Source organism: Artibeus jamaicensis, unplaced genomic scaffold (assembly GCF_021234435.1).
Source record: "Artibeus jamaicensis isolate MK-2021 breed Jamaican fruit bat unplaced genomic scaffold, CSHL_Jam_final contig_196, whole genome shotgun sequence".
NCBI classification, from domain to species: Eukaryota; Metazoa; Chordata; class Mammalia; order Chiroptera; family Phyllostomidae; genus Artibeus; species Artibeus jamaicensis.
In genome coordinates, this window is record NW_026521401.1 from 3,841,785 (window position 1) to 3,868,161 (window position 26,377).

Consider the following 26,377-nt stretch of genomic DNA (forward strand, 5'->3'; position numbering starts at 1 on the left):
CGACCTGGGAGTCCAAGGCTCCACTCCTCATACTTAATGAGCGGGAACAGACCAAAAATGGCTCAAGAAGATCTCAAAGCCCCAGAGCCTATAAATCTAAGCGTCGAAGAAATAGCAAAACTCTCAGATGCACAGTTTAAGACACTGGTGATCAGGATCCTCACAGAACTGGTTGATTATAGCCACAAATTAGAGAAACATGAAGGCGAAACTAATTGAAATGAATGGAATTGCACAGGAAACCAATAGCGATGAAAAGGAAACTGGGACTCAAATCAAAGGAGAGAACCAGAAGAAAATGAATAATGGCCAAACAGAAAAGAGTGAAGAAGCAAGAATTCAAAAAAATGAATTCTTTTTTTGGAGGAGAGTCTAAGGAACCTCCAGGACATCTTTAAACGCTCCAACATCCGAATTATAGGGGTACCAGAAGGGGGAAAGGCACAGCCACCAGTGGAAAACTTATTTGAACAAATAATAAAGGAGAATTTCCCCAATCTGGCAAAGGAAATAGACTTCCAGGAAATCCAGGAAGCTCAGAGAGTCCCAAAGAAGTTGGACCCAAGAAGGAACACACTAAGGCACATCGTAATTATATTAGCCAAAATTAAAATGAAGGAGAGAATCCTAGAAGCAGCAAGAGCTAAGGGGACAGTCACCTACAAAGGAGTTCCCATCAGACTGTCAGCAGATTTCTCAAAAGGGACCTTACAGGCAAGAAGGGGCTGGAAAGAGGTATTCCAAGTCATGAAATCCAAAGACCTACAACCAAGATTGCTCTATCCAGCAAAGCTTTCATTTAGAATGGAAGGACAGATAAAGTGCTGCTCAGATAAGATCAAATTCAAGGAGTTCATCATCACCAAGCCCTTATTATATGAAATGTTAAAGGGACTTATCTAAGAAAAAGAAGTTAAAGAAACATGAACAGTGAAAGGACAGCAAACTCACAGTTATTAACAACCACACCTAAAACAAAAGCAAACTAAGAGGACAACTAGATCAGGAGTGGAAACATAGAAATGAAGATCTCAAGGAGGGTTAGCAATAGGGGAGTGGGAGGAGGAGAAGGGGGGAGAAGGTACAGAAAATAAGTAGCATAGACAGTAGATAGAAAATAGATGGGGGGCAAGAATAGCATGGGAAATATAGAATCCAAAGGACTTGAGACACATGGTCATAAACTAAAGGGGGGGTGATGGTGGGGATGGGGGGGTAGGGTGGAGGGGAGTAAAGGGGGAATAGAACAACTGTAACAGCATAATCAATAATAAATAAATAAATAAATAAATAAAAAGAAAAATCACTGAAAAAAATAAAACCAATGCAGCCTTACTTAGTTAAGCAGTTTTATACATTAATGCTATATTTTCGCTCCTAGTTAGAAATTATAATGAAGTTCTTTCAGAAATGTCCAAGAGACTAAAATAATGCTAATAGCAATAGTGTTTACCTTTGCAAGAAAAGCAGACAATATAATAAATTGTGTTATGATCTTAAAAAGAAAAACACTTTCATTTTCTACTGACTTATAATAGTTTCCAAAATTTTCCCCTTTATTTTTTATTTTATTTTTTATTTATTTTTTTTTATTTTTTATATTTTAAAGATTTTATTTTTATTTATTTATCTTTAGAGAGGAAGGAGAGAGGGAGAGAAACATCAATGTATGGTTGCCTCTAGTGCATCCCCTGCAGGGAACTGGCCTGCAGGGAACCTACCTGCAACCCAGGCATGTGCCCTGATTGGGAATCGAACCGTGATCTTCTGGTTCACAGGTTCGTGCTCAATCCACTGAGCTACACCAGCCAGGGCCCTTTATTTTTTATTTATTTTTATTTTTATAATTAATTTTATTTCATTATTTTTCAAGTACAGTTTTTTGTCTATTTTTCCCATCCCAGCCTCCCCCACTCCTTGCTCCCCACCTCCCTCCCATAATTTTCCCCTTTAAAAAATGAAAATCTTTAAAGGGGGGGTGGAGGGCAGAGGGGGATAAAGGGGAGGGAAAAAATGGGACAACCGTAATAGCATAATCAATAACATATACTTAAAAATGAAAATCTTTAGCTCAGATTCTAGCTCTCTCCTTTTCACAGTTCTCTTGGAAGAGTTGTGCATGCTTTATTTCCTTACCTCCCTGCCTATGCAGCATCCTCATGTCTTTTACCTATCAGACATCAGGAAACCTCTCTTACCCAGTCATTATGATCTACTTGCCAATGCCAGGGGGCCATTTTAGTTATAATCAGTTACTTGATCGCTTCTTGGCCTTTTGGCTAAGATCAAGTGTAGTATCTGTTCTTATCAGTTACTTGACCTCTTGTAAACTCAATACCTTCAATCATTCCCTCCTTAAAACCAGTGCTTTTCTGGTTTTCCTCTTGATAGCTCTGTCTCATTCTTCTTTTCCTCTAGTGTTCTTTTATCCTCAGTATTTTAATGTAGTTTTTATAGCACACTGGTTGTTATACAGTAGTCCCTCTTAACTGCAGTTTTGCTTTCTGTGGTTTCAGTTACCCATGGTCAACCATGGTCCAAATATAGTAAGTGGAAAATTTCAAAAATAAACAATTCATAAGTTTTAAATTGCCCACTCTTCTGAGTAGCTTGATGAACTCTCATGCCATCCTACTACAACAGGCCCAGGATGTAAACCATCCCTTTGTTTAAGGTATCCACGCTGTATGTGCTACCTGCTTGTTAGTGACTTAGTTACTGTCTCAGTTATCAGATTGGTCACAGTATTGCAGTATGGCAATGCTTGTGTTCAAGTAACCTTTATTTTCCTTTATAATGGCCCCATAGCCATTCATATAATGTTTACTACAATATATTGTTATAACTGTTTTATTTTATTATTAGTTGTTGATCAATTACTGTGCCTAATTTATAAATTGAACTTCACCATAGGTATGTATGTATAGGAATAAACATAGTGTATATAGGGTTTGGTATTATCCCAGGTTTCAGCATCTACTGGGGGTCTTGGAGTGTATCCCCAGCAAATAAAGAAGGACTGCTGTATGTGCAGATTGTAGATTTCCTGAGATATCTTCTTCCTTTTTAATAAATATTTTATTTATTTTTAGAGAGAGGGGAAGGGAGGGAAAAAGAGGAGGGATAAACATTGATCAGTTGCCTCTTGTATGTGCCCTGACTGGGGACTAAACCTGCAACTCAGGCATGTGCCCCAACTGGGAATTGGACCGGCACTCTTTTGCTTTGCAGAGCTATGCCCAACCAACTGATCCATGCCAGTCAGGGCCTGAGATATATTCTGATTCCTCTGGTTACTATCTCTGAAACATTTATATCTGTTTCTTCATTATGTTAAAAAAATGGGGTTGGTATTAGTTAACTGCCTTGTAAAGTTGATTTGAGGATTAAATGAGCTAATATGCATGAAAAAGTTACAGCAATGCTCAGCATATACTGAATATGTAACATCACTCTGCTCTGTCACTCATCCATCAGCTATTACTTGTATTGGTTGACAGTACCAAAATCTATATTTTCAGGTAGACCTTGTCCTGAGCATCAGCTGTAATTATCCACCTGCCTCCTGACATACCCTTGACATACCATCAGCATTTCAACCTCAACATGTACAACCTTAAACTTTTTGTTTTCAATGCAGTTTGCTCCCCTTCCTTTATTCCCCCATCTATGAATGACACCATCATCTATCCTATTTCCTAGTCAGAAATTTGCTAGTTTCCAACTTTTTCTCTCCCTTAATTTTTACAGAGATGTTATCTTAGTCTACAAAATCAGACATGCATATATATTTGCCCAAGCACTAGAGGGTGTGGCCCCTGTTACTAAATGGCTGTCCAAGTATCTATTGCCTGGTTCCTGTTTGCATGGCCTCTGTAGGTCTAGTATCTCTGCTACCTCTAGGTCACTCTTGGACATATGGGCTCATTCTGCTGCTTTCAGGCCTGGTAGTAACATGACAAAGTGTGATCTGTTCAAAGTTCTAGCTACTTCCAAAATAGTCGACACTCTGCAGTCACTTTCTTTTTTTCTGGGACCTTGTTTCCTTCTGAGGTTCTGCCCAAGATGGAGGAGTGGGGCTCCATTGCTGTTGGATCTCAAAAACCTTTTTGGGGGTTTTGCTGTTTCTCTATGCTCAGGTCCCTGAAGACAGAACCCACCAATGTCTGTACTCTTGTTCTTGTGTGCTGGTGGTACTGGTGGTAATACCATTGGGAGGCCTGGCTTCAGCCATGATACTTTCTCACATCTTTTGTCCAGGCTGTGAGTCCTTCCTGTTTTATTAAGGGTTTAGGCACTTGAAATAAAGCCAGAAGTGGCTTCCCATTTTTCCCCATGGTTTTTGCTGTCACATTTTCTCACTGAGGCATAAATACAAAAGCTTGGCTATTTAGGAACTCCTAGCCAAGATGGAGGCATAGGTAGATACACTGTGCCACCTCGCACAAGTAAAAGAAGAATGACAACAAATTTTAAAACAAAAAACAACCAAAACTGCCAGAAAATCAAACTGTATGGAAGTCTGACAACCAAGGAGTTAAAGAAGAAACATTTATTCAGAACAGTAAGAGGGGCAGAGACAGGCAGTACGGGTGGAGAGGATTCATGGCAAGGTGGCAGATGGAGGACCAGACAGTCCCACATTTGTGTGCAGAGAAACCAGGAGGAACAACTGGGGAGGTGGACAGACCACGCAATCCAGGGTTCCAGCACAGGGAAATAAAGCCTCAAAACCTCTGACTGTAAAAACCTGTGGGGGTTGTGGCAGTGGGAGAAACTCCAAGCCTAACAGGAGAGTTTGTTGGAGAGACCCACAGGGTCCTAGAATGTACACAAACCCACCCAATTGGGAATCAGCACCAGAAGGGCTCAATTTACTTGTGGGTTGTTGTCACCTGTGCATTGATTCTTGTCATAAGCCACAACAGACGGTAGCAGACCCTGTCCAGCAGAGTCTGCCTGTTGTGGCTGATGATGCGAATCAATGCACAGGTGGACTCTGCTGGACAGAGTCTGCTACAGTGGGTAGCAGAAGAAAGGACTGAAAGCTGCTGAGAACTGAACAAGTGGCATTGTTCCCTCTATGACCCCTCCCCAACATATAGCACCACAATGCAACAAAGAGGGTTGTCCCACCCTGGTGAATACCTCTACCCCTTACTATGTAACAGGAGCACCAGACCCCCCCTCCAAAAAAAAAAGTCCAAAATGAAAGAGCAGATCAAGCTACAAAAAAAAAAAATACAACTAAGTGATGAAGAGCTAGCCAACCTATCAGATGCAGAGTTCAAAACATTAGTGATTAGGATGCTCACAGAATTGGTTGAGTATGGTCACAAAATGGAGGAAGAAGTGAAGGCTATGAAAAGTGAAATAAAGAAAAATGCACAGGGAATCAATAGTGGCGGGAATGAAACCAAGACTCAAATCAATGGTTGAGGACAGAAGAAAGAAAGAAACATTTAATCAGAACAGAATGAAGAAACAAGAATTCAAAAATATGAAGAGAGGCATAGGAAACTCTGGGACAACTTTAAACATTCCGACATCTGAATCATATGGGTGCCAGAAGGAGAAGAACAACAGCAAGAAATTGAAAACTTATTTGAAGTTGGACCCAAGGAGGAACACACCAAGGCACATTATAATTGCCTTGGTGAGTTATAATGTGTCTTCAAACCCAAGATTGAAGACAAGGAGAGAATCTTAAAAGCAGCAAGAGAAAAAGAATTTCCTACAAAGGAGTTCCCATAAGACTATCAGCTGATTTCTCAAAAGAAACCTTACAGGCAAGAAGGGGCTGGAAAGAAGTACTCAAAGTCCTGAAAGGCAAGGAACTACATCCAAGATTATTATATCCAGCAAAGCTGTTATTTAGAATGGAAGAACAGATAAAGTACTTCCCAGATAAGGTCAAGTTGAAGGAGTTCATCATCACCAAGCCCTTACTATATGAAATGTTAAAGGAATTTGTCTAAGAAAAAGAAGATGAACAAAAATATGAACAGTAAAATGACAACAAACTCACAACTATCAACAACTGAACCTAAAAACAAAAACAAAAACAAAAGCAAACTAAGCAAACAACTAGAACAGGAACAGAATCAGAAATGGAGATCACATGGAGAGTTATTAGCGGGGAGGGTGAGGGGGGAGAATGGGGGAAAAGGTACGGGGAATAAGAAGCATAAATGGTAGGTAGATAGACATAGATAGAAGCAAAAGATAGACAGGGGGAGGTTAAAAATAGTATAGGACATGGAGAAACCAAAGCACTTATATGTACAACCCATGGACATGAACTAAGGTGGGGAATGTGAGTGGGAGGGGAAATGCAGGGTGGAGGGGAATAAAGGGAGGGGGGAATGGGACAACTTGTAATAGCATAATCAATAAAATATATTTTAAAAAAGCTTGGCTAGTTAAAGTGGGGCTATAGAGCAAAAAGGAAGCAAACAAAAAAATCATATTTAAAAATATCCTCTCACCATATTCTCTACAGGTAGGGGGCTATATTTTAATGATTCTGTCTCTCTTCTCCCAAATTTTCTCTTTCTCCATCTCCAGTTCTTCTGTCTTATTTGGAGTTCTGTTCTTTTATGTTTCTCTTGGTTTGATAATATTCTCTCCTCAGCTTTGAGAGTCAGGTTGCTGAAATCGTAGGAAGTTTTGCAGTTGACCTATGAAATACTTGATACAATTTTTATTTTCGTTAACATAAAACATTAAAATTTAGCATACTAGACAGGGGAAAGAAGGGAAAGAGTCATCAAGGAACATGTGTAAAGGACCCATGGACAAAGCCAAAAGATTTGGGGAAGGATTGAGGGTGGGAGGTGGGGGTGAGTGGTGGGAGAAAGTAGTGGCAGGAAAATGGAGACAACTGTATTTGAACAATAAAAAGAAAATAAAAGAAAACAAAGGAAATATTTTTTTCAAATCCCTCCCATCTTCCCTCAATCTCCTTACCTTCTCATTCAATGACCTTGCTACTTCTATGGAAATCCCTGAACTTCCCATTTTCAGGTTCACAAACCTTTTCACTGCCATGCCTATCATCTTTGTATTCCTAGCTCTACAACCCTCCCATCTTACCTCACCTAAGACTCAGCTTCTTCACATTCTCCCTCTTCTTCATCAGTATTTCCCTGTTTCTCTGGGAATAATCACTGTCAGCATACAACCATGCTCTATTAGCTTACATCTTAAAAATAAGCACACTTTTCTTAACCCTACCTCCCACACCAGCCACTGATAAACTTTCTGAAAAAGAAGTATTCATTTGCACTCACCCACTCCAATCTGGCTTCTGGTACCCACTACATCAAATTGTCCTTATTAAAGACAGTATTTGAACTTCTGGCCAAGATGGAGGTGTAGGTGGAAACACTGTGCCTCCTTGCACAACCAAGTTTAAAGACAACAAAGTTTTAGTAACAAAAATGCAACCAAAACACAGAAAATTGAACTGTATGGAAGTCCAACAACAACGAACCATTCAGCCAGACCAGTAAGAGGGGCCGAGTCAGCAGCTGGGGGTCACAAAGGAAAAAGCCTGTGACCCATGCACACAGCCGGCAGTTGGCAGATCCCAGATGTTGGGTGGCAATGGGTGGACCCAGTGGAGACGCAAGGCGGCTGGCTGACTGTGGTCACACATTCACATTCAGATAAACCAGGTGAAGGAGAGAGCAGTGAGACAGACCGTGAAGGCTAGGGCCCCAGCTATGTGAATTAAAGCCTAAAAGCAACAATTAGAAAAACTTTCAGGGTCGAGGTGCCAGGAGAAGCTCCCAGGCTCACAGAGAGTTTGTTGGAGAGACCCACAGGGTCCTGGAGGGTGCACAGCCCCACATACCTGGGAGCCGGCAGCAGGGGGTCCTGGTTTGCTTGCAGGAAGCAGCAAAGGGGACCAATATCCAAGAGAGAGCGTGGAACAAGTGCCATTGCCCCTCTCTGACCCTGCCCCCAAATACAGTGTCACAACCCAGACATTGTGTTGTCCCACCCTGGTGAACACTTAAGGCTCCGCCCCTCATACATAACAGGCACAAACAGACCAAAACATTATGGCTCAAGAACAGCTCAAAGCCCCAGAGCCAATACTTCTAAGTGACCAAGAGATAGCCAACCTATCAGATACACAGTTCAAAACACTGGTGATCAGGAGGCTTACAGAACTGGTTGATTTTAGTCACAAATTAGAGGAACGAATGAAGGCTAACTAATTGAAATGAAGGGAAATGCACAAAAAACCAATAGTGATGGAAAGGAAACTGGGACTCAAATCAAGGGAGTATACCAGAAGGAAGAAAAAAGTGACCAAACAGAAAAATATGAAGAAACAAGAATTAAAAAAAAATGAGGAGAGGCTTAGGAACCTCCAGGACATCTTTAAACGTTCCAACATCCGAATTATAGGGGTACCATAAAGGGAAGAGAAAGAGCAACAAGTGGAAAACTTATTTGAACAAATAATGAAGGAGAACTTCCCCAATCTAGCAAAGGAAATAGACTTCCAGGAAATCCAGGAAGCTCAGAGAGTCCCAAAGAAGTTGGACCCAAGAAGGAACACACCAAGGCACATTATAATTATATTAGCCAAGATTAAAATGAAGGAGAGAATTCTAGAAGCAGCAAGAGCTAAGGGGACAGTCACCTACAAAGGAGTTCCCATCAGACTGTCAGCTGATTTCTCAAAAGGGACCTTACAGGCAAGAAGGGGCTGGAAAGAGGTATTCCAAGTCATGAAATCCAAAGACCTACATCCAAGATTGCTCTATCCAGCTAAGCTTTCATTTAGAATGGAAGGACAGATAAAATGCTGCTCAGATAAGATCAATTTCAAGGAGTTCATCATCACCAAGCCCTTATTATATGAAATGTTAAAGGGACTTACCTAAGAAAAAGAAGATAGAAAATATGAATAGTGAAAGGACAGCAAACTCACAGTTATTAACAACCACACCTAAAACAAAAGCAAACTGAGAGGACAGCTAGATCAGGAGTGGAACCATAGAAATGGAGATCACAAGAAGGGTTAGCAACAGGGGAGTGGGAGGAGAAGAAGGGGGGAGAAGGTACAGAGAATAAGTAGCGTGAGGGTAGGTAGAAAATAGACAGGGGGAGGGCAAGAATAGTATGGGAAATATAGAATCTAAAGAACTTGAGACACGTGGTCATAAACTAAAGGGGGGGGAGTGGTGGGGGAGGGGGTGTGCAGGGAGGAGGGGAATGAAGGGGGGAAATGGACAACTGTAATGGCATAATCAATAAAATATATTAAAAAAAGACAGTATTCTATTGCTGTATCACAGACCACTCCAAAATTTCATGGCTTTAAACAGTTTATTAATGTGCTTCATGCTGCTGTGGTTAATGGGCTCAGCTGAGAAGTTTTCATGAGATTGCAATCAGCAGTGTCTAGTTTTTACCTCATCTGGAGGCTCAACTGAGCTGGACATGCAAGATGGTATACTATTACAGCTGACAGTTGATGGTGGCTGTTGGCTGAGAGCTAAGCTGAGGCTAGTGAGAGGGGTACCTACATATGGCCACTGTGTGACTTGGACACTCAGAATTGCAGGTTGGGTCTAAGAGGATGTGTTTCAGGAGTGAGTATTCCTATAACAAGGTGGAAGTTGCAAGGCTTCTTATGACCTGGCCTTGGAAGTCATGCAGCATGACTTCTACCATATTATTGGTCATAAACAAGACACCGACCATGTTGAAAAAGTATAAAGAGGTCTTGTGTACCCTTCACCCAGGTTCCCCTAGTGGTAATATCTTATATAACTGTAGTACCATATCAAAACAGGGAGATTGATATTGGCAAAATCCATAGACCTTATTCAGATTTCACAAGTCCTCTTAGTATTAACTTTATATATATCTCAAAGTTACCACTTCTCTCTATTTCTGCCACTACATTTTTTGTCTAAGCTGCCATCATCTCTTTTAGGACTATTCTAGTATTTCCCTGATTTCTTGTTCCTATTGTTATTCTTCTCTAACTATTTCCTATAAAGCAGCAAGAAGGATCTTCTAACAACAGTATTAGGTCAAATACTTTATCACTTACCCATTGCCTTTAGAATAAAATTCAAACTACATACCATGATATCTAAGGCCCTATCATTTAATCATAAATCATTATGATTATGATTTAATCTGGAGATTTTCTTCTTTTACCTGTAAAGACAGACATACCCTTTACAACACAAAAGTGGCAAACACAGATTAATGTTATGCTGAGGAGGCTGGAGGATGCATGTCATAGGTCCCCTGGATACCTGGTAGGTCTATTAGCTGGCCAGTGAAAGTCCCAGTGTTTCCTCCTGGTCATCCCCTTGCCATTCTCAAGAGAGTTTCTTGGTGTTAGAGAGACCCTCACCCTGTGCCCCTGTAGGTATTCTGTCTTGGTGGATGATCCAATCAGAAATGGCGGTGTGTAGAGGGGTTTCTGTTGCTACTGAGCAAGAATCTCATGCCCTTACCTTAGGTGGAGACTGAGATGGCTGAGGGGGTGAGGAGGAGTGTGGAGTAGATTGATAAATTGGGGTCTGGGACATGTGTGCAGGAACCAGGGCTGGCCCCAGCCCTTTTTATCATTAGATAAGTTGCTGCAGATGTCCTGCAGCCTCCAGAAGACCTCCCAATTTGACCAGAGAGGAATTGGTGGCTGTTGTGTCTGCCTCTGAAATCCCTCAGCAGCCCAAAATCACAGCTGTCTTTCTGGTTTGGCTGATGTTATGAGGCCTGATGGCTTTGACTTTAAGTTGTAGGGCTCCTTTTTGGGCCCAGGCCTGTTTGTTCCCTTCTCCTTTCCTGCTTTCCTATAGTCCCTGGTCCTTTGATGGCCTCTGTGGTTTCTTAAGCTAATCTCACCCACTGCAAGCGTCAGGTTCTCCTCCCTTAACCATGGTTGCAGAGAGCAAAACTGTCTCTCCAGAATCCTTGTAGAGTGTGGTCACTCATTTCTTTAGGGAAATGGTGCCCAGGTATGATAAAGACCATATATGAAGCATTGCACAGGTACCAGGTTCTCCTGGTATTCTCACGGTTGAGGCTTCACACCTGGCTTCCTAGTTCCTTCCAGTGCTCCGGCCTGCGGAGCAATCAACTGGGGCTCGACCACCTACCTAGAACAAATGAGTTGGGGGGACAAGAGGCGCGAAGAATGGCAGCAAGACAAAAGATTCTGATCAAGCTGCAAACTTTATTTTTCCGAACTGGGTATATATATAGGGGGGGAGGGAGAGATTAGGTTGCTTGCTATTGGCTAGCTTGAGACAAAGAAGGGCCCGCTTATTGATTACTTGGGTGCAACTGGTACTCGTGGACACCTCATGTGCCTGTAGCTGATTGGCTTGTGGAGTGCACAGGTTCCTGTAATCAATGCAATGTTTTTAGCTAGAAGCCAGGTGTAAGGTTCCCAACATTCCAGAAAGACCTGGCTTTACCTCTTACTACCCCTTGTGTGGCATTTGAACTCCCTGCTTCCTCAAAGTGTCTTTTAAAAAATATTATTTATTTATTTTCAGAGAGGGAGGGAGGAAGAAAGAGGGAAATATCAGTGTGTAGTTGCCTCTCACGTACCCCCTACTTGGGACCTGGCCCAACCCAGACATGTGCCTTTACTGGGAATCTAACTGGCAGCCTCTTGGTTCACAGGCCCACGCTCAATCCACTGAACCACACCAGCCAAAAGTGCCATGCTGGCACTTTTGTTGGCACAGTGTTTGTGGTTCAAAGCATGGCAGTACAGAGGGGCTTATGTCCCTGGGTGTCTCTCACTCTGGAGACCCCAGGCTGGCTGCATCATGCTGAGTGACTGTCAGTTCACACAAGGGTGGGTGGATGTCATGGTTGGTGACATAGGCAGCTCTCTTTCCTCCTGCAACCCTCTCTTGCCTTCTTTGGGCATCGTTATTACAAGGGCTGCTGCCAAGGCATTGCTAAGAGGTGTCAGGAGGAGGAGAAGCTAGTGACATGAATTAAGATATGGGTCCTTTAAGCAAATACTCAGAAAGAATCATTTACCCAGAGCTAAATAACAAATGAGTCAGCCTCTGAGTAGTTGCCACCCTCCTCCTGCCATTCCCTAGCAAAACAGGGAAGGCTACCTGGGGGCTGCCTCACTCTGCCAGCAACTGAAACCTGGAACCACTGTGTGATCCTGTTCTAGTGCCCAGTGCCAGCATGAGCCCTGATGCTGTTTACCAACTGCACATTGACTTTTAGAGGAGGGATCCATGGATGGGCTTTGGTGCTCTCTCCCCACCCTCAAGCCCTTTACATGGCCCTGTTGGATTTAAGAGATACTGTCCTTATACCTTCATGATGTGGTCCCCTCCCACCATGACCACCCATTTCTCTACTTGCCCCAGCACTTGTCCTCTCCATAGCAGATGTAATTTTAGGGGGCATTTGAAAAGAACCAGATCTGAGAAGAAAAAGTGAATTCTACATCTTAGTGCTTGTTAGCATATTCCAGAACCAGGGCCATGTGACTTGGTCCACACATTGGCAGGTGAGTCTGTCATTCCCACCAGGCAATTCAGCAGAGATGGAACATTCATTTGGGCAAATGTTGTGTTAGAATCATTCTGAGAAGTCCAGCATGCATTGGAGGGAGGGAGAGGAAGAGGAAGAGGAGGCAGGTTGGACCTCCTGGATGCATGACTAAAGGAGGATGGCAGGCCTGGGGACAGAAGCAAAGTAGAGCCAGGACAGATTCCAGAGGTTTGGTTTTATTGTGTAGTTTTCTTTTTCCTCAGGGAGATGCTGTAAGCTGTGATGGCACTATACATGGTCCCAGGACAGGGCAGAGCTGACAGATGGGAAGCTGGGTGTTGGGAAAACCCATTTCTCAAGGCATTTCCTGCTTACAGGTCTCACTCCATGGCCTGTCTCAGCACCCCCCCTCCCACCAAAGGTAGGCTTGTGAGGCAGGGGATGTCTGAGGCTCAGCTAGCTGGGGTTGGCACTACCTGTGGAGGGAAGAGCCTCCTGGAGAAATACTTGGGCCAAATTGCATGGCTCTGTGGCTCCCTATGGCCTGCATACTGCCTGTAGGTCAGCATTCTGGAAGTTCTCAGGAGCTTGGGAGAGCGTAGGAAGAGGACTGTCTTCCTCTGCCACCCTCTCAACTACTGGATGAGACAGTGAAAGACAGGAGACTCCTATTTTTAGCTTCCTTAGGTGGGGAGGAATGATGGACTCTCCCTCCATTCTACATCCCTTTCCAACTGTCCATTAGCATTCCTTGTTGGGCAGAATCTGTATTTCCACTGGATCATGCCCTAAGACTAAGGCCCCTAGGGCACTTCTGCAGTGAAGAGGACAGCTTTTGTGCTGGGACAGAGAATGCCCCTAATGATGCTCAGTTCTCTTCTTGTGATCATGGTGTCTCCCCTGCCAGGTAAGTATCTCAATTCTTTTCTCATGTGATAGACCACAAGTGCTTTGTGGTACCCTCACATATGGGGGTGAGGGGCTGCTGGGGGATGTGCTAGGCCCAAACACATCCCATCCCCCTTCTCATCAAGGTCTCTCTCAGGCTTCTGGTCCCTGTGGGTAAGGATGGCCCCCAAGGACTGGTACCCCTCCATCCTACAATCCCTCCCATGCCCTCATTCTTTATCAAGTCCCTAACTATGGCTTCCCTTTTCACAAACTCCCAAAGAAAAGGAGGAAAAATCCCTAAATAAACCAGACAGAAGCAGTTCAGGAACAAAGTGGACAAAAAGCTAGTGGTGTCTGGAGAGGGTATGAGGTGGCAGTGGGGTAGGGGTGGCAGTGGGCGGGTAGGTAAATAATGGCATGCAGCACTGAGATTTCTTATGAGGGATGGGGTTCTCATTTTACCCCCCAAGGTATGTGAGGGATTGGAGGGATGGGATCAGTTTACTCAGATAAGTAGGATCTCTGGACAAGGCCTTGTGGCTTCCTGTGTCCTCCATGGGCCCAGCCAGTCAAAATGAGATGAAATCCATGGCGAATAGGAAGGGCAGGGAGAGCAGGGACAGCAGCAGCCATGATGTGTCCTGGGCCAGCAGGCTTATGCCCCCACACTTGACCAGTTTGTCTGTGGAGACAGAATGGGGTTGAGAGGTAGAACAGAAATGAAGAGCAGGACTTGGGCAGCTACAAGCCCAGAGGTAGGGTGCATTTCCCTGGGAAGGGCTGGAACCAGGGCCAGTCTGGTCTAACAGAACCAATCCTCTCTCCCACTGCACATTCCTGAACCCTTGAACAAATATCATATCACATTTTTACTAAGCATCCTCATAAGAAAACTGGGTAAGGGAGCTGCTGTCAACCATTTTCCAGGTGGGAAGAAGGAGGACTGTGGAGGCCAAGAGATTTGCCTTCAGCCATTGTGGAAGCCTCTGCTACACCACTCTGCCTGTTTGACTGTACCCTTAACACTTCCCCCCATTCACACTGAAGGCAGTGATCCCCCAGGGCACAGGCAGTCTCTTCTGTGGCCCAGCCAGTGTGACTGCCTGTTGTCCTAGGCAGTCCATTTCTCCCCAGCCTGTCTCTCCCAGCTTATTTGGCCTTGTTGGGGTTTTTCTCACCTCTGATCACAGAGACCTTCTTGTTGGAGAAGGTCTGGCTAGAGACATGGAGTTCACATGTGTACATCCCCTCATCCTTGGTGGTGAAGCCAGATAAGTAGAGGACCTTGATGTTGTACTTGCTGGTGAAATTGGTTCGGGAGCGGTATGTGTGCTCAGGCACTCCCACAGTGCCAAAGAGCACATGCTTCTTTGAATCACGGGTCAGGCTGAACTCGTACTGAATGGGCAAGGAGGTAGTGTTCTCATGGCGGCAATCCAAACGAAGGCTCTGGTCCACCAGGCAGGCTGTCAGGCTGGTTACCTTTTGTCCACTGGCCACCTGCAAGACTGGTACCAGCAGTGCCCCCTCTGAGTTGGGGGGATAGGCAGAGCAGGGGGCCTCCCACCCACATTAACAGGACAGAGGGGCATGGCTAGGGAGGGCACAGGGGTCTGCTTTCTGAGTACCTTTCCCCACCACAGCATGCTGCAGATGGTAGCCTCCCTCCCTCATATACTCTAGTCCTGGGTCCCACCAGTGTGTCCTAGGGGTAGGAGACCTTGGGGAGTTGGTGCAGGTTCCTGGTTCCTACATGGAGATTCCAAGTCAATATGGTGTAAGCTCTGTGAAATATGTTTCCAAAAACCACCTTAGGCAGTCAGAGGATCAATTAGGTTGCTCAATTGACTTAGGGATGAAAAGGAACCCTTTCTCCCTTAATCATCTTCACCTTCTGAGGTCATGAGGAAGAAGCTAGCTTCTCTGAAGGAAGCCAAGGTACTCGGAATCCCAGACCTGCCCCTTGCCCAGTACCTGTCAGGAGGAGAATGAGGCTGATGGCGGGGTTCATGGTGCGAAGAGCTCAGTTCTGAACCTGGGAGTGGGAACAGGATCAGAATCAGCTGAGAGATGAGGAGATATGCCCACACACACTGCCAGGGCTGGGGGGGGGGGGTCCATGGAATACATGCCATAGTGGCCATGACAGGCACCCAAGCCCTTCCCTGCAGCCTTCTTCCTATCAGTGAAGGTGACACTGCCACTCATTTTTTCCTCTCAGGGAAAGCAAGAGATGTGTGTCTGTGCTAAACTAGCTGGGTGACTCACTAAAGTGACTTTAACTACCATTTCATTTTCCCTTCAGGAAGACAGGGTCTTCCTATTTAACACAACATAACACAAATAGTGTTGTTCACTTATTTAATATATTGTTGTGCAACCAATACCCAAAACTCTTTATCTTGCAAAACTAAAACTCTTTTAAACAAAAACTGCCCATTCAGGGACTTCTCAGTTCTTATGCAGAAGAAAATACCAAAGTTCCTGGCACATAACAGATGCTCAAAAGATGTTGAAGGATTGAATGAATGAATGAATCGAGCTTTAGATGATCACAAGGTTGTGATGTCATTAAAACAAATATCTGGTACTTTGCTCCATAGTAAGTGATCTACACACCAATTCCTCCCATCCTAGTGATTGTGTGGTTAGGGATGATGTCTGGTGTGTGCGGCTAAGGTGCTCCCAGACAGGACTGTAGTTGGAACACAGACAAGGGCATTCCCAGATGTATGTGAGGGAGTGACAGTGCTCTCCTATTGCATATGTTGCCTGATTGCATAGAAACCAAGATGTTTCCAAATGTTCAGTTCTCTGTGCACAACTGGCTTCAGTAGCCTAGCTGCCTAGGCTCTCTGCCCTGCCTTTCGCAGTTAAGGCTGGCAAGTCCACACAGCGGCATGGGTGCTTGATAGCCAGAGGCTGCAGGAGCGGCGCCTGAGAGTGTAAGCTCGGTCATGCCCCGGTGCATGCACTGGGAAGTGCTCTAGGAGTCCAGGGCCCTGCTATGGCTGTGGTTACAGTTAATACTCTCTCCTACTCGAGAGGGACCCGGAGGTGCTGTTGGAGAAGAAAGGGAAGTTGGTTACTGTCAGTCTGTACCTCTTCTCTGTTTCAGGGACCAGAGGGGAGAGGGGAGGGGATTATAGGGGGAAAGGGTGAAGGGTTTGCAGGAACAATTATAAAGGACACATCGACAACAACAAGGCGGGGTGGAAACCGGGGAGGGAGGTGGGAAGGGATGGAGTGGTAGGGAGGGGTAGGGGGAAAAGGCAGAAAACTGTACTTGAACAATTTTTAAAATGTCATAAAAAAAAGGGAAGTTGGCATTTGGTTTTAATTGGCGGAGGCTGGAGTTACGGAGGAAAGGTGCGAGTCTGGGATTCAGGAGCAGAAGCAGCAGCTAGAACAGAAATGGGGAGTGGGGCTGGGGCTGCAGAGGGTGATACAGCCAAAGTGAGGGTTATAGAGAAGAAGGGGAGGCACAGCGTATTTTCCTTTCCTTTGCCTAGCGTCTTCGCAGACTAGAACCCAGATAAGTTCTGAGGTACGGTCCTCTCCAGCCCCCGTTCGACTAGCCCCACCCTTATTACTTTTCCGTATTTCAGCCCTCTCCTTTCCCAATTGTGGTCTTCCCACCCCCATCTTTTTCCAGTTATCCCCTCCCGCGCCTGCCAGCCTTCCGCCCAGACACCGCCCCCACCCGCGCCACTGCGGTTTCCCATTACTTGGATGCCCCGCACCCAGCCTGCCCCGAGGTCGCAGGGCTGAGATTTCCTCCAGTGTGCCAGCCTCTATTGTCTTCCTCCAACTTTAATGCCACCTCCCAAACCGCCTTCGAGCGCTCGATTTTGGGGTCTTCTGGGTGGAGAACAGAACCCAAGGCTGTCCTTAGCATCCTTCCTCCCGGTTTTCCTCCAGCACCCTGGTTCCAGAAACCATCCCCCCAAGCGGGTAAAAGACCAGGACACCTTCTTCGAAAGGTGGGGTGCAGCAGGGCCCCTGGCCTGCAGCAACTGCGTCTAGCTCCCGACCCCTGCTTGGGAAGCTGGTCCCTCCCCAACCATTGTGCTGCTCATTCCCAGGACACCGTTGGGCCGTTTTCCGGAGCTTTGGATTGAGAGGGCTTGCGTGGGCACCTGGGGCCGATCACCGCGCCGCTGTGTGGAGGGTCCCCCTCTGACATAGATTCCCACCTGGGTTCCGGTCTTCCACTGCTGCAGCCCCTTGGAAACGTCGCCTCAGATGCTACACTCCGCTGGATGCCCGCAGTTTTCACCAAGGGTGGGAAAGGAGGAGCTAGGCGGGCCTGGGGGCTCGGCCAATCAGAGGCTGAAGGGGAGCGAGAAATGATGGCAGAGGGAGGAGGCGGCCCAACATTGGCGTCAGAAACGACGCCCTCAGAAGGGCGACTTCACCCTGTGGCTCACAGGCTTGACTAGTGACCCCGGGATCGGGGTGGGGCAGCTGAGGGGCCGCCTTCCAGAGCACTGCAGGGATTGCTCCCCTTTTAAGGCGTTAACTGTTTTCTTCTAGCCCAGGGTTCCCAAACTCTGGTCTGGTATAAGACCATGCCCTTCCCTTTGGGCTTCTCATTGTAGGCTAATTTCTAAGACTGCCGACCTCCGCCTCCAGCTCATTTTTCTAGTCACTCTGGCCCCCTTCATGTCATTCCATGTAGTATTTTTTTCCTCCTTAACAGCTTTATAATTCTAAGTCCAAGGATCCTTCCTATCAGAACACAATTGCTTTAGCTTGGATCCTCCCCCCCATGAACACACACACACACACACACACACACACACACACACACACACACACACACACACGCTGGAGATGGTTAATTTTTCTGGCAGGACATGGAGATATCTGGGCTCTGGCTGGGTGGAAGGCCTAGCTGTGCTATTTTGATAAGGTTATGAGAGCCTGGCATACTTTCTGGGTCCCCAAGTACTTTACTTCAGGAAGTGGGGAGTGTGGACTCTAGAGAGAGTGGCAATGCTTGTGTCTGCTAAAGCATGGTCTCTGGCTGGATTGAGTTAATGGCTGAAATGAGAGGATCTGGGACACAGGGTGGTGAAGGGGAGATTTAAAAACTTCCATTTACTAACCAGACAGGATCAAAATGCTGAAAGCAGGAAGGGTTTGAGAGGCATCTACCCAAGGCAAAATTTCTTGACAGACTGTGGCTGCCCTGTTGGTCCCTTAGATTGTTGTAGACTGCTCTGCCTGGTTCTAGGAATTGTGTTTCGACCCCTTGTGGCTAAGGGTGAGGGACGACCTTTGAAATGCAAGCTGCAGGAGACAAAGCTTGTCTCTGGTAGCAAACACTGCCTCAGTTTCCTCTCCCTACTCCCAAAGCTTGGTCGGAAGTGAATGACAGGTAAGACCCCTCACAACCGGGAGCAACCTAAGTCAGACTCAATCACTTCGGAGGCCTTCATGGAAGGACTGGGAGGCTGCAACAAAGAGGGAGCAATGGACTCTCATCCCCGGGCTTTGACAAAGCCTGAGTCCCCATGTTCTCTGGGAGAAGGCTTCCTGGCTCTAATCCCCTTAAGCCTGAATACCTGTTTGGGAGAGATGCAGCTCCTGCCTTGCTAGAGCGTGTCCTGGGGGAAAATCTGCCATCACAAAGACTTCTCGATAAACCTGTGAAATCTGCTCTGCTAAGAGTGTTTCATTCATATGTTAAGGGTTTGACCAGGAAACCCTAAAACTCTGTTCCTGACAGACTCATTCATACTAAGCCCTCAGATTTCTTTGAAATGTTATCTACTGTTTCATCCTTGCCACACTGTATTCCTGTGTATTACAACCCAATAAAAGCCCTGGAGGAGGGGGCTCAAGGCCTTTTTCTCCTAGGAGAAACTGGCTGCTGCTGGCCTTTTTCCCCTGAGAAACTGGCCACTGCCCACAGCCTTTTTCCACTGGGAAAATGGCCACTTCTCCCTAAGCAGATCACATCATGTCTCAGTCATATTTACTTTTGTCCGTGGCAGCAGTTGTGGGGGACTTGTGAGGAAAGTGGCCCCCACATTAGATCTTTCTTTTTCTGTTATTTCCAGATGCTCCAGCTACAGACACACGGGATAAAAACTCCTCTAAAAATGCACATTCCTTTAGTGTTACAGAACAGAGGTCCAAGGGGGGGGCAATATTTGGCCCACCCAGGGATGCCAAAAACTTACAGAACAACAGCCCCCCCCCCAGGACAGTATACTAATATTGTCCTGATGACTTACTGGGCTTGTCACAGGTGTGCACAGGTAACCAGGTTCTTAGTGATCGAGGACAAAGAACTGAACTGAACACAGAGTTTATAGCATAAAGAAAGAAAATTTATTAAGTGATAGTACACTCCACAGAACATAGGAGCAGGCCAGCTCTGAGCAGAGAATGTCTTGTGGGCTGGAGGGATTCTATTCTTATAGGGTGGAACCTTCCTGGCTAGTTTTTTTTGGCGGGCTTCTATTGTGCATGTACAAGTAATTGCATTTCAAAGCTGCTGTGCATGCGGTCTCCCATGATTTTTCTTGATTGGCTACTGGAGAAGGAGGCCCCAGAATGTTAATTTATTATAATGGTATTATAATGAAGCAGGGGTCATGTAGGATCTTCTGTGCAGGTGCATTCCTGAGTCATCATGATTCAGCGTTTTTTCCAGAAAGCAGGAACAACCGGTCTTAGAGGGTCTTTGTCTTGTATGGATGTCCTCCATCTTAGTCCTGGGGCACCTCTAGAGTTTCCTCCTATCTCCTGCCTCAACTTCCCCCTGAGAGACATGGTTCTCAAACATCTTTTTGGGGTTGTTGAAGGGTGAAGATCATTCTTTTGTAACTTCTTCTGGCTCAGATTGGGCAGTCGTCCCTGCCTATGGAGAACCACAGAACTCTCATCCTATTCTATCTGGTTGAAGAGGAACTCCTGAGGCCACCATAGATGTTATATGCTGGTCGGTTTCAACATCATTCTCAGGGATTGATTGGAAACCATGGGGCATCAATTTGAAGTGGAACTGCTTAAGTCTAGAAGATACAAATTTAGCAAGTAAATTAAATAAACAAGGTCCTAAAAGTAGTAAAAGCAGCAGTGTTATTAAGGGCCCTAAGAAGGGTAATAGTCAGGTTAAGCTAGGGAACCAGGAGGTCAGGGTATCCCTAATTCCTTGGACCTGTTGATTATATTTATGTAGTTACTCTGCCTGTTCATAAATTTTCCTTATGTTTGTTTAAACTATTCCAGAGTTATTTACATAGGTACAGCAAGTTTTGTTGATAATAGCACATACCCCACCTTGTTCTGATAGAAGATAGTCAAGGGCAAGGCAGTTATCCATGACTCATTTGCCAATGAGTCTACTGATCTTGAGAGTCCAGCTAGACTATCGGCAGTGTTTTTGGAGACTTCTTCTATAATCTTAGTGAGTTCCCTTAGAGTGGGCTCATGGTAGGCAAAGCCTCCCCAGGGGGCTGCAGCAGCTATAGTGGCAGCAGATCCAGCCACTACTAGACCAAAAGCTCATTTTTTTCTGCTGAGAGATGGACCCCCAGGACCCCAGGTTATAATGAAACGGTCTTGGGGTGCCAAGGTTCCCAAGGTACAGTCACCCCCATGTTTAGAGTTGCTGAAATGTGTATAAGCAATAGCTTCTTGAAGTTCTGAATGATCTGTAAGCCAGTTATTGGAAGTCCCACATAGCCAGACAAGGCCTGGGGGTGCTGCAATGACTGTGGCATTGGTGGAGTTATATTTGTTAAGGAGGGCATATGGCAAGGGGGAAAGGCAGTCCTTAAAAGGGCCTAAGTTATTTCCCTGACCTTCTCCTCCTGCAGGAGGTGGTAGAAATTTTGCTAATACTCCTTGAAGGGATTGGTTCAATTTCCAAGTAACACATTTAGAAGTATCATTTGTATCTGCATTGTGAGTTTTGTCAAAGTAGCAATGGGTACTATTAGGAATACAGTTAGAATCATAATTTGGGTAGCATACTATATGTGACCAATTCAAGGGTTTGAAAATCTCTCCCTTAGAAAGATTCTCAAGAAAGCTGGTACTTGAAAGAGCGGCCAGAGCTTCAAATGAGTTAATGGTCCCCGTATGAGTATTATTATAACATGGGGTGCATCCTATAGTACTGTTGCATTTAAGACAGGTGCTGGAGTAATTAAGTGGCTTTAATTCTAGTGGGGTCATACAGAAGCACAAAGGAGGGTTCCACTCCCATCTGACTCTTAAAGAAAAAGAGCAATGTGTGTAATTGGCAGAGGAATCCAAGGCATTGATTAAGGATTCATTAGCTATTGGGTAGGCTTTTATATGAGTATTATATCTGGAAGGAGTTTTTGGGTTAGGATGACATATCCAACATTAGGCCAGGTTTTCTCCTGCTGCTAAGGTTCAAGAAGCATTCACTAAAAAGTTTTTATCCCATTTTGTTATACAGGGCATAGGCAAGTAGAGAATGGTTAATAGAAACAACAAAGACGGACTTCCGCCAAGATGGAGGTGTAGGTGGACACACTGTGCCTTCTTGCACAACCAAGTTTAAAAACAACAAAGTTTTAGCAACAAAAATGCAGCCAAACCACAGAAAATTGAACTATATGGAAGTCTGACAACAACAAACCCTTCAGCCAAACCAGTAAGAGGGGCAGAGCCAGCAGCAGAGCAGGGTCTGGCAGGAAAGATCCACTGGACCAACCCAGACTCACGACCCAGGTGCACCAGCAGCTGTGGGCGGATCCCAGGTGTGGAGTAGTGGGCGGACCCACTGAGGGCGGACCATGGTCACACATTCGTGTGCAGATAAACCAGTGAAGGAGTGAGCAGTGAGATGGACCCAGCAGGCCTCAGTGGTGGGAAGCAGCAAAGGGAATCGCCATTGTCCCTGTCTGACCCCGCCCCCACATACAGCATCACAAACAAGTGACCTGGGTGGCCCCACCTGGGTGAACACCTAAGACTCCCCTCCTCATATGTAACAGGCATGAACAAATCAAAACATGGCTCAAGAACAACTCAAAGCCCCAGAGCCAATAAATCTAAGCAATGAAGAAATAGCCAAACTTTCAGATGCATAATTCAAAACACTGGTGATCAGGATGCTCACAGAACTGGTTGATTTTAGTCACAAATTAGAGGAACATATGAAGGCTAAACTAATTGAAATGAATGGAAATGCACAGGAAACCAATAGTAATGAAAAGGAAACTGGGACTCGAGTGAACCACAAGGAAGAAAAAAATGACCAAACAGAAAAACATGAAGAAACAAGAATTCAAAAAAATGAGGAGAGGCTTAGGCACCTCCAGGACATCTTTAAATGCTCCAACATCCAGATTATAGGGGTACCAGAAGGGGAAGAGGAACAGCCACCAGTGGAAAACTTATTTGAACAAATAATAAAGGAGAACTTCCCCAATCTAGCAAAGGAAATAGACTTCCAGGAAATCCAGGAAGCTCAGAGAGTCCCAAAGAAGTTGGACCCAAGAAGGAACACACCAAGGCACATCATCATTACATTAGCCAAGATTAAAATGAAGGAGAGAATTCTAGAAGCAGCAAGAGTTAAGGGGACAGTCACCTACAAAGGAGTTCCCATCAGACTGTCAGCTGATTTCTCAAAAGAGACATTACGGGCAAGAAGGGGCTGGAAAGAGAATGTATTTCAAGTCATGAAAGACAAGGACCTACATCCAAGATTGTTCTATCCAGCTAAGCTTTCATTTAGAATGGAAGGACAGATAAAGTGCTTCTCAGATAAGATCAAATTCAAGGAGTTCATCATCACCATGCCCTTATTATATGAAATGTTAAAGGGACTTATCTAAGAAAAAGAAGATAGAAAAGATGAACAGTGAAAGGACAGCAAACTCACAATTATTAACAACCACACCTGAAACAAAAGCAAACTAAGAGGACAGCTAGATCAGGAGCAGAACCATAGAAATGAAGATCATATGAAGGGTTAGCAACAGGGGAGTGGGAGAAGGAGAAAGGGGGAGAAGGTACAGAAAATAAGTATCATAGATGGTAGGTAGAAAATAGATAGTGGGGGAGGGCAAGAATAGTAGGGGAAATATAGAATCAACTTAAGGCACATGGTCATAAACTAAAGGGGGGAATGGTGGGGGAGGGGGTGTGCAGGGTGGAGGGAAATGAAGGGGGGAAATAGAACAACTGTAATGGTATAATCAGTAAAATATATTAAAAAATAAAATAAAATAGAAAATAAAAATAAAAAAGAAACAACAAAGGCATTTCATTTTGGACAATCATAGATATGATTCCACCCAGAAGGAAGTAAACAAGTTTTCATGCAGAGAACCAGTACCAATAGGAAGTTTCCAAGAAGCACAACTATCCAGAACGATGGTGACTTCAGTACATCGTCATCAATCATTACTTATCTTTTAGGGCTTCCTCCTTTTGAACAGGGACCTGAGGTCCTTCAGTGGCTCGAAGGTGTAGTCTGGGCTTTGGGTCTCCAGCTGGTCCTGAGTCAGATTGGGATCAGTAGCAGCCAGTTTTACCCTGGAAATATGAACTCAACTATCAACCCCTGAAAGTTTCACAGCCATAGGGGTACTCAGGGCTACCTGGTAGGTCTCTTTCCATTTAGGGTTGAGTTGGTCTGCTGGTGATCCCTCCTTTCAAGTTTTAAGGAGTACCCAGTTCCCTGGAGATATGATAGTTTGAAAATTCTCTTTTGGGGCTGGTAAAACTTTATTTCCATATTCCTGTAAATTTTTCTGCACTTGTCCTAAGTTTATTATATATTTAATTGCTTGGTGGGTCTCTGTATCAAATATTAGACCTAGAGTCAGAAAGGGTGAGCCATACAACATTTCAAATGGGCTGAGCTTAGTATTGGCCTTAGGGGAGCCCTTAGTTCTCATGAGGGCTATAGGTAGCAACTTAGCCCAGTTTTCAGGTCTCCTGACAAAGTTTTGCTGATGTTCTTTTTAAAGTTTGATTTGCCCATTCTACCTTTCCAGGGGACTGTGGTCTCCAAGCAGATTGAGGATAATATTTTATGCCTAGAGCTTCAGAAACTGCTTGAGTGATCCTAGAAGTGAAGGATGCTCCATTATCACTTTGTAGGGATCATGGAAGACCAAACCTGGGCATTATTTCCTTTGGGAAAGCTTTACTACTTCTGTAGCCTTCTCTGTTCTCATTGGAAAAGCCTCAATCCATCCAGTAAAGGTATTTACCAGGACTAATAAGTATTTGTATCCTTTACAAGGAGGCATTTTGGTAAAATCAATCTGCCAGTCCTCTCCAGGGTAGGTCCCTCTTCGCTGAATAGGTTCTATCAGCAAGGGCAGGGATGGCTTTTGCCCAGGGTTGTTATAGGTACAAAGAATACAAGCCTGGGAAATATTCTTTATGGTAGTAGCTATTCCCCTGCCTATGAATAATTTATTAACCATCATCACTGTAGTATCCCTTCCAATATGGAAGGAGTCATGCAAAGCCTTTAAGAATTTCCACTGGGAGGCCTGCGGAAGGAAGAGCCTCTGGCCAATATATATCCAGGGTCCTTCATGGACACCTCCTTGCATTAAAGCCCAAGATATTTCCTCAGATGTATAGTTGGGCTTGATATCTGAGACATTTACAGAGGGAAATAAAGCCATTTGTTTATCAGTCCCTAGTGCTGCTTTCTTTGCTTCTCAGTCTGCTCTCCTATATCCCCGAGAGATACGGGACATATCCTTTTGGTGGCCTTTGCAATCAATGCATGACTGCCACTTGCTCAGGGAGCCTAACTGCTTCCAACAGATTTAAGACTTCTGGTCCATGTTTAATGGGGGAATTCTTAGCAGTGAGGAACCCTCTTTCTTTCTATATGGCAATGAGCATGCAGAACAAGGAAGGCATATTTGGAGTCTGTATAGATATTGACCCTTCTTCCTTGTCCTAAGATGAGAGCTCGAGTAAGGACTATAATTTCAGCCTTTTGGGCCGAGGTCGAGGGTGGAAGGGGTTATGCCTCAATGGTGCTATATAAACTAACTACTGCATATCCTGCTTTTTGCTACGCATTCTGTACAAAGTTGCTCCCATCAGCGAACCACTCATCATCAGGATTTTCTAAGGGCTGGTCTAGCAAGTCAGTCCTGCTGGATTGAGTAAGACTAATAATGTCTAAGTAGGAATGGATCAAATCAGGGGATGATTCTGTAGGCATTAAGGGAGTTGAATTTAGGGTGTTATAGGTCTTTATAGTTACTTCAGGATTGTCCAGAAGGGCCTGATATTTGGGCAGTCTATTTCCTCTTAGCCAAAGGTACCCTTTCATTTCTAATACCCCTTGTACCTAATGTGGAGTTAAGACCTCTAACTTCTGCCTGAGAGTTTAGCAGCTTCCTCAGTTAGGATGGCTGTGGCTGCAACTGCTCTTAGGCACGGAGACCATCTGGTTGCTGCAGTGTCCAGTTTTTTTGAGAGATATGCAACTGAGGTTCATTCCCTAGTCGTTGGACTAAGACCCCCAAAGCTATTCCTTTCTTCTCTGCTATGTATAGAGAGAAAGTCTTGTTTAAGTTGGGGAGTCCTAAGGCTGGGGCTTCAATTAGAGCCTGCTTGATTTTATTAAAAGCCTGATCACATTCCTTTTCCCATATAATGGGTTCAGTGTCTGCCCCCTCAGTAGCTTCATACAAAGGTTTGGCAATTAGCCCAACGTTGGGGGTCCAAATCCTACAGAATCCTGCCATTCCTAAAAAGGAGTGAAACTGCTGTTTAGTAGCAGGTGGAGTTAATTCAGTAATGGCTTTAATTCTCTCCTGTGATAATTGCCTAGACCCAGGAGCCAAAATATACCCTAAATAATTTACTTTTTGTTTGGTAATCTGAGCCTTCTTCTTTGATACTCGAAATCCTCTTTCAGCTAGGAAATTCAGAGTCTGGATGGTATTTTGATCAGAAGCCTCCTTGGAGGGGCTGCAGATTAATATGT

General features: G+C 44.8%; 1 protein-coding gene and 1 pseudogene across 1 annotated transcript; one reads left to right on the forward strand and one right to left on the reverse strand.

Annotated features, from left to right (window-relative positions):
• The first annotated feature begins 2,259 nt into the window (after window positions 1–2,259).
• On the forward strand, window positions 2,260–2,353 carry LOC119050817 (uncharacterized; annotated as a pseudogene).
• A 10,379-nt stretch (window positions 2,354–12,732) lies between these two features.
• Window positions 12,733–17,690, reverse strand: THY1 (Thy-1 cell surface antigen). The gene is made up of 4 exons (XM_037147168.2): window positions 17,604–17,690; window positions 15,382–15,442; window positions 14,586–14,915; window positions 12,733–14,089 (listed from the first exon to the last, which is right to left on the reverse strand). Exons 2-4 carry the CDS (start codon window positions 15,416–15,418, stop codon window positions 13,977–13,979), a joined length of 480 nt encoding a protein of 159 aa, XP_037003063.1. The 5' UTR covers window positions 15,419–15,442; window positions 17,604–17,690; the 3' UTR covers window positions 12,733–13,976.
• Between the last annotated feature and the right edge of the window lie 8,687 nt (window positions 17,691–26,377).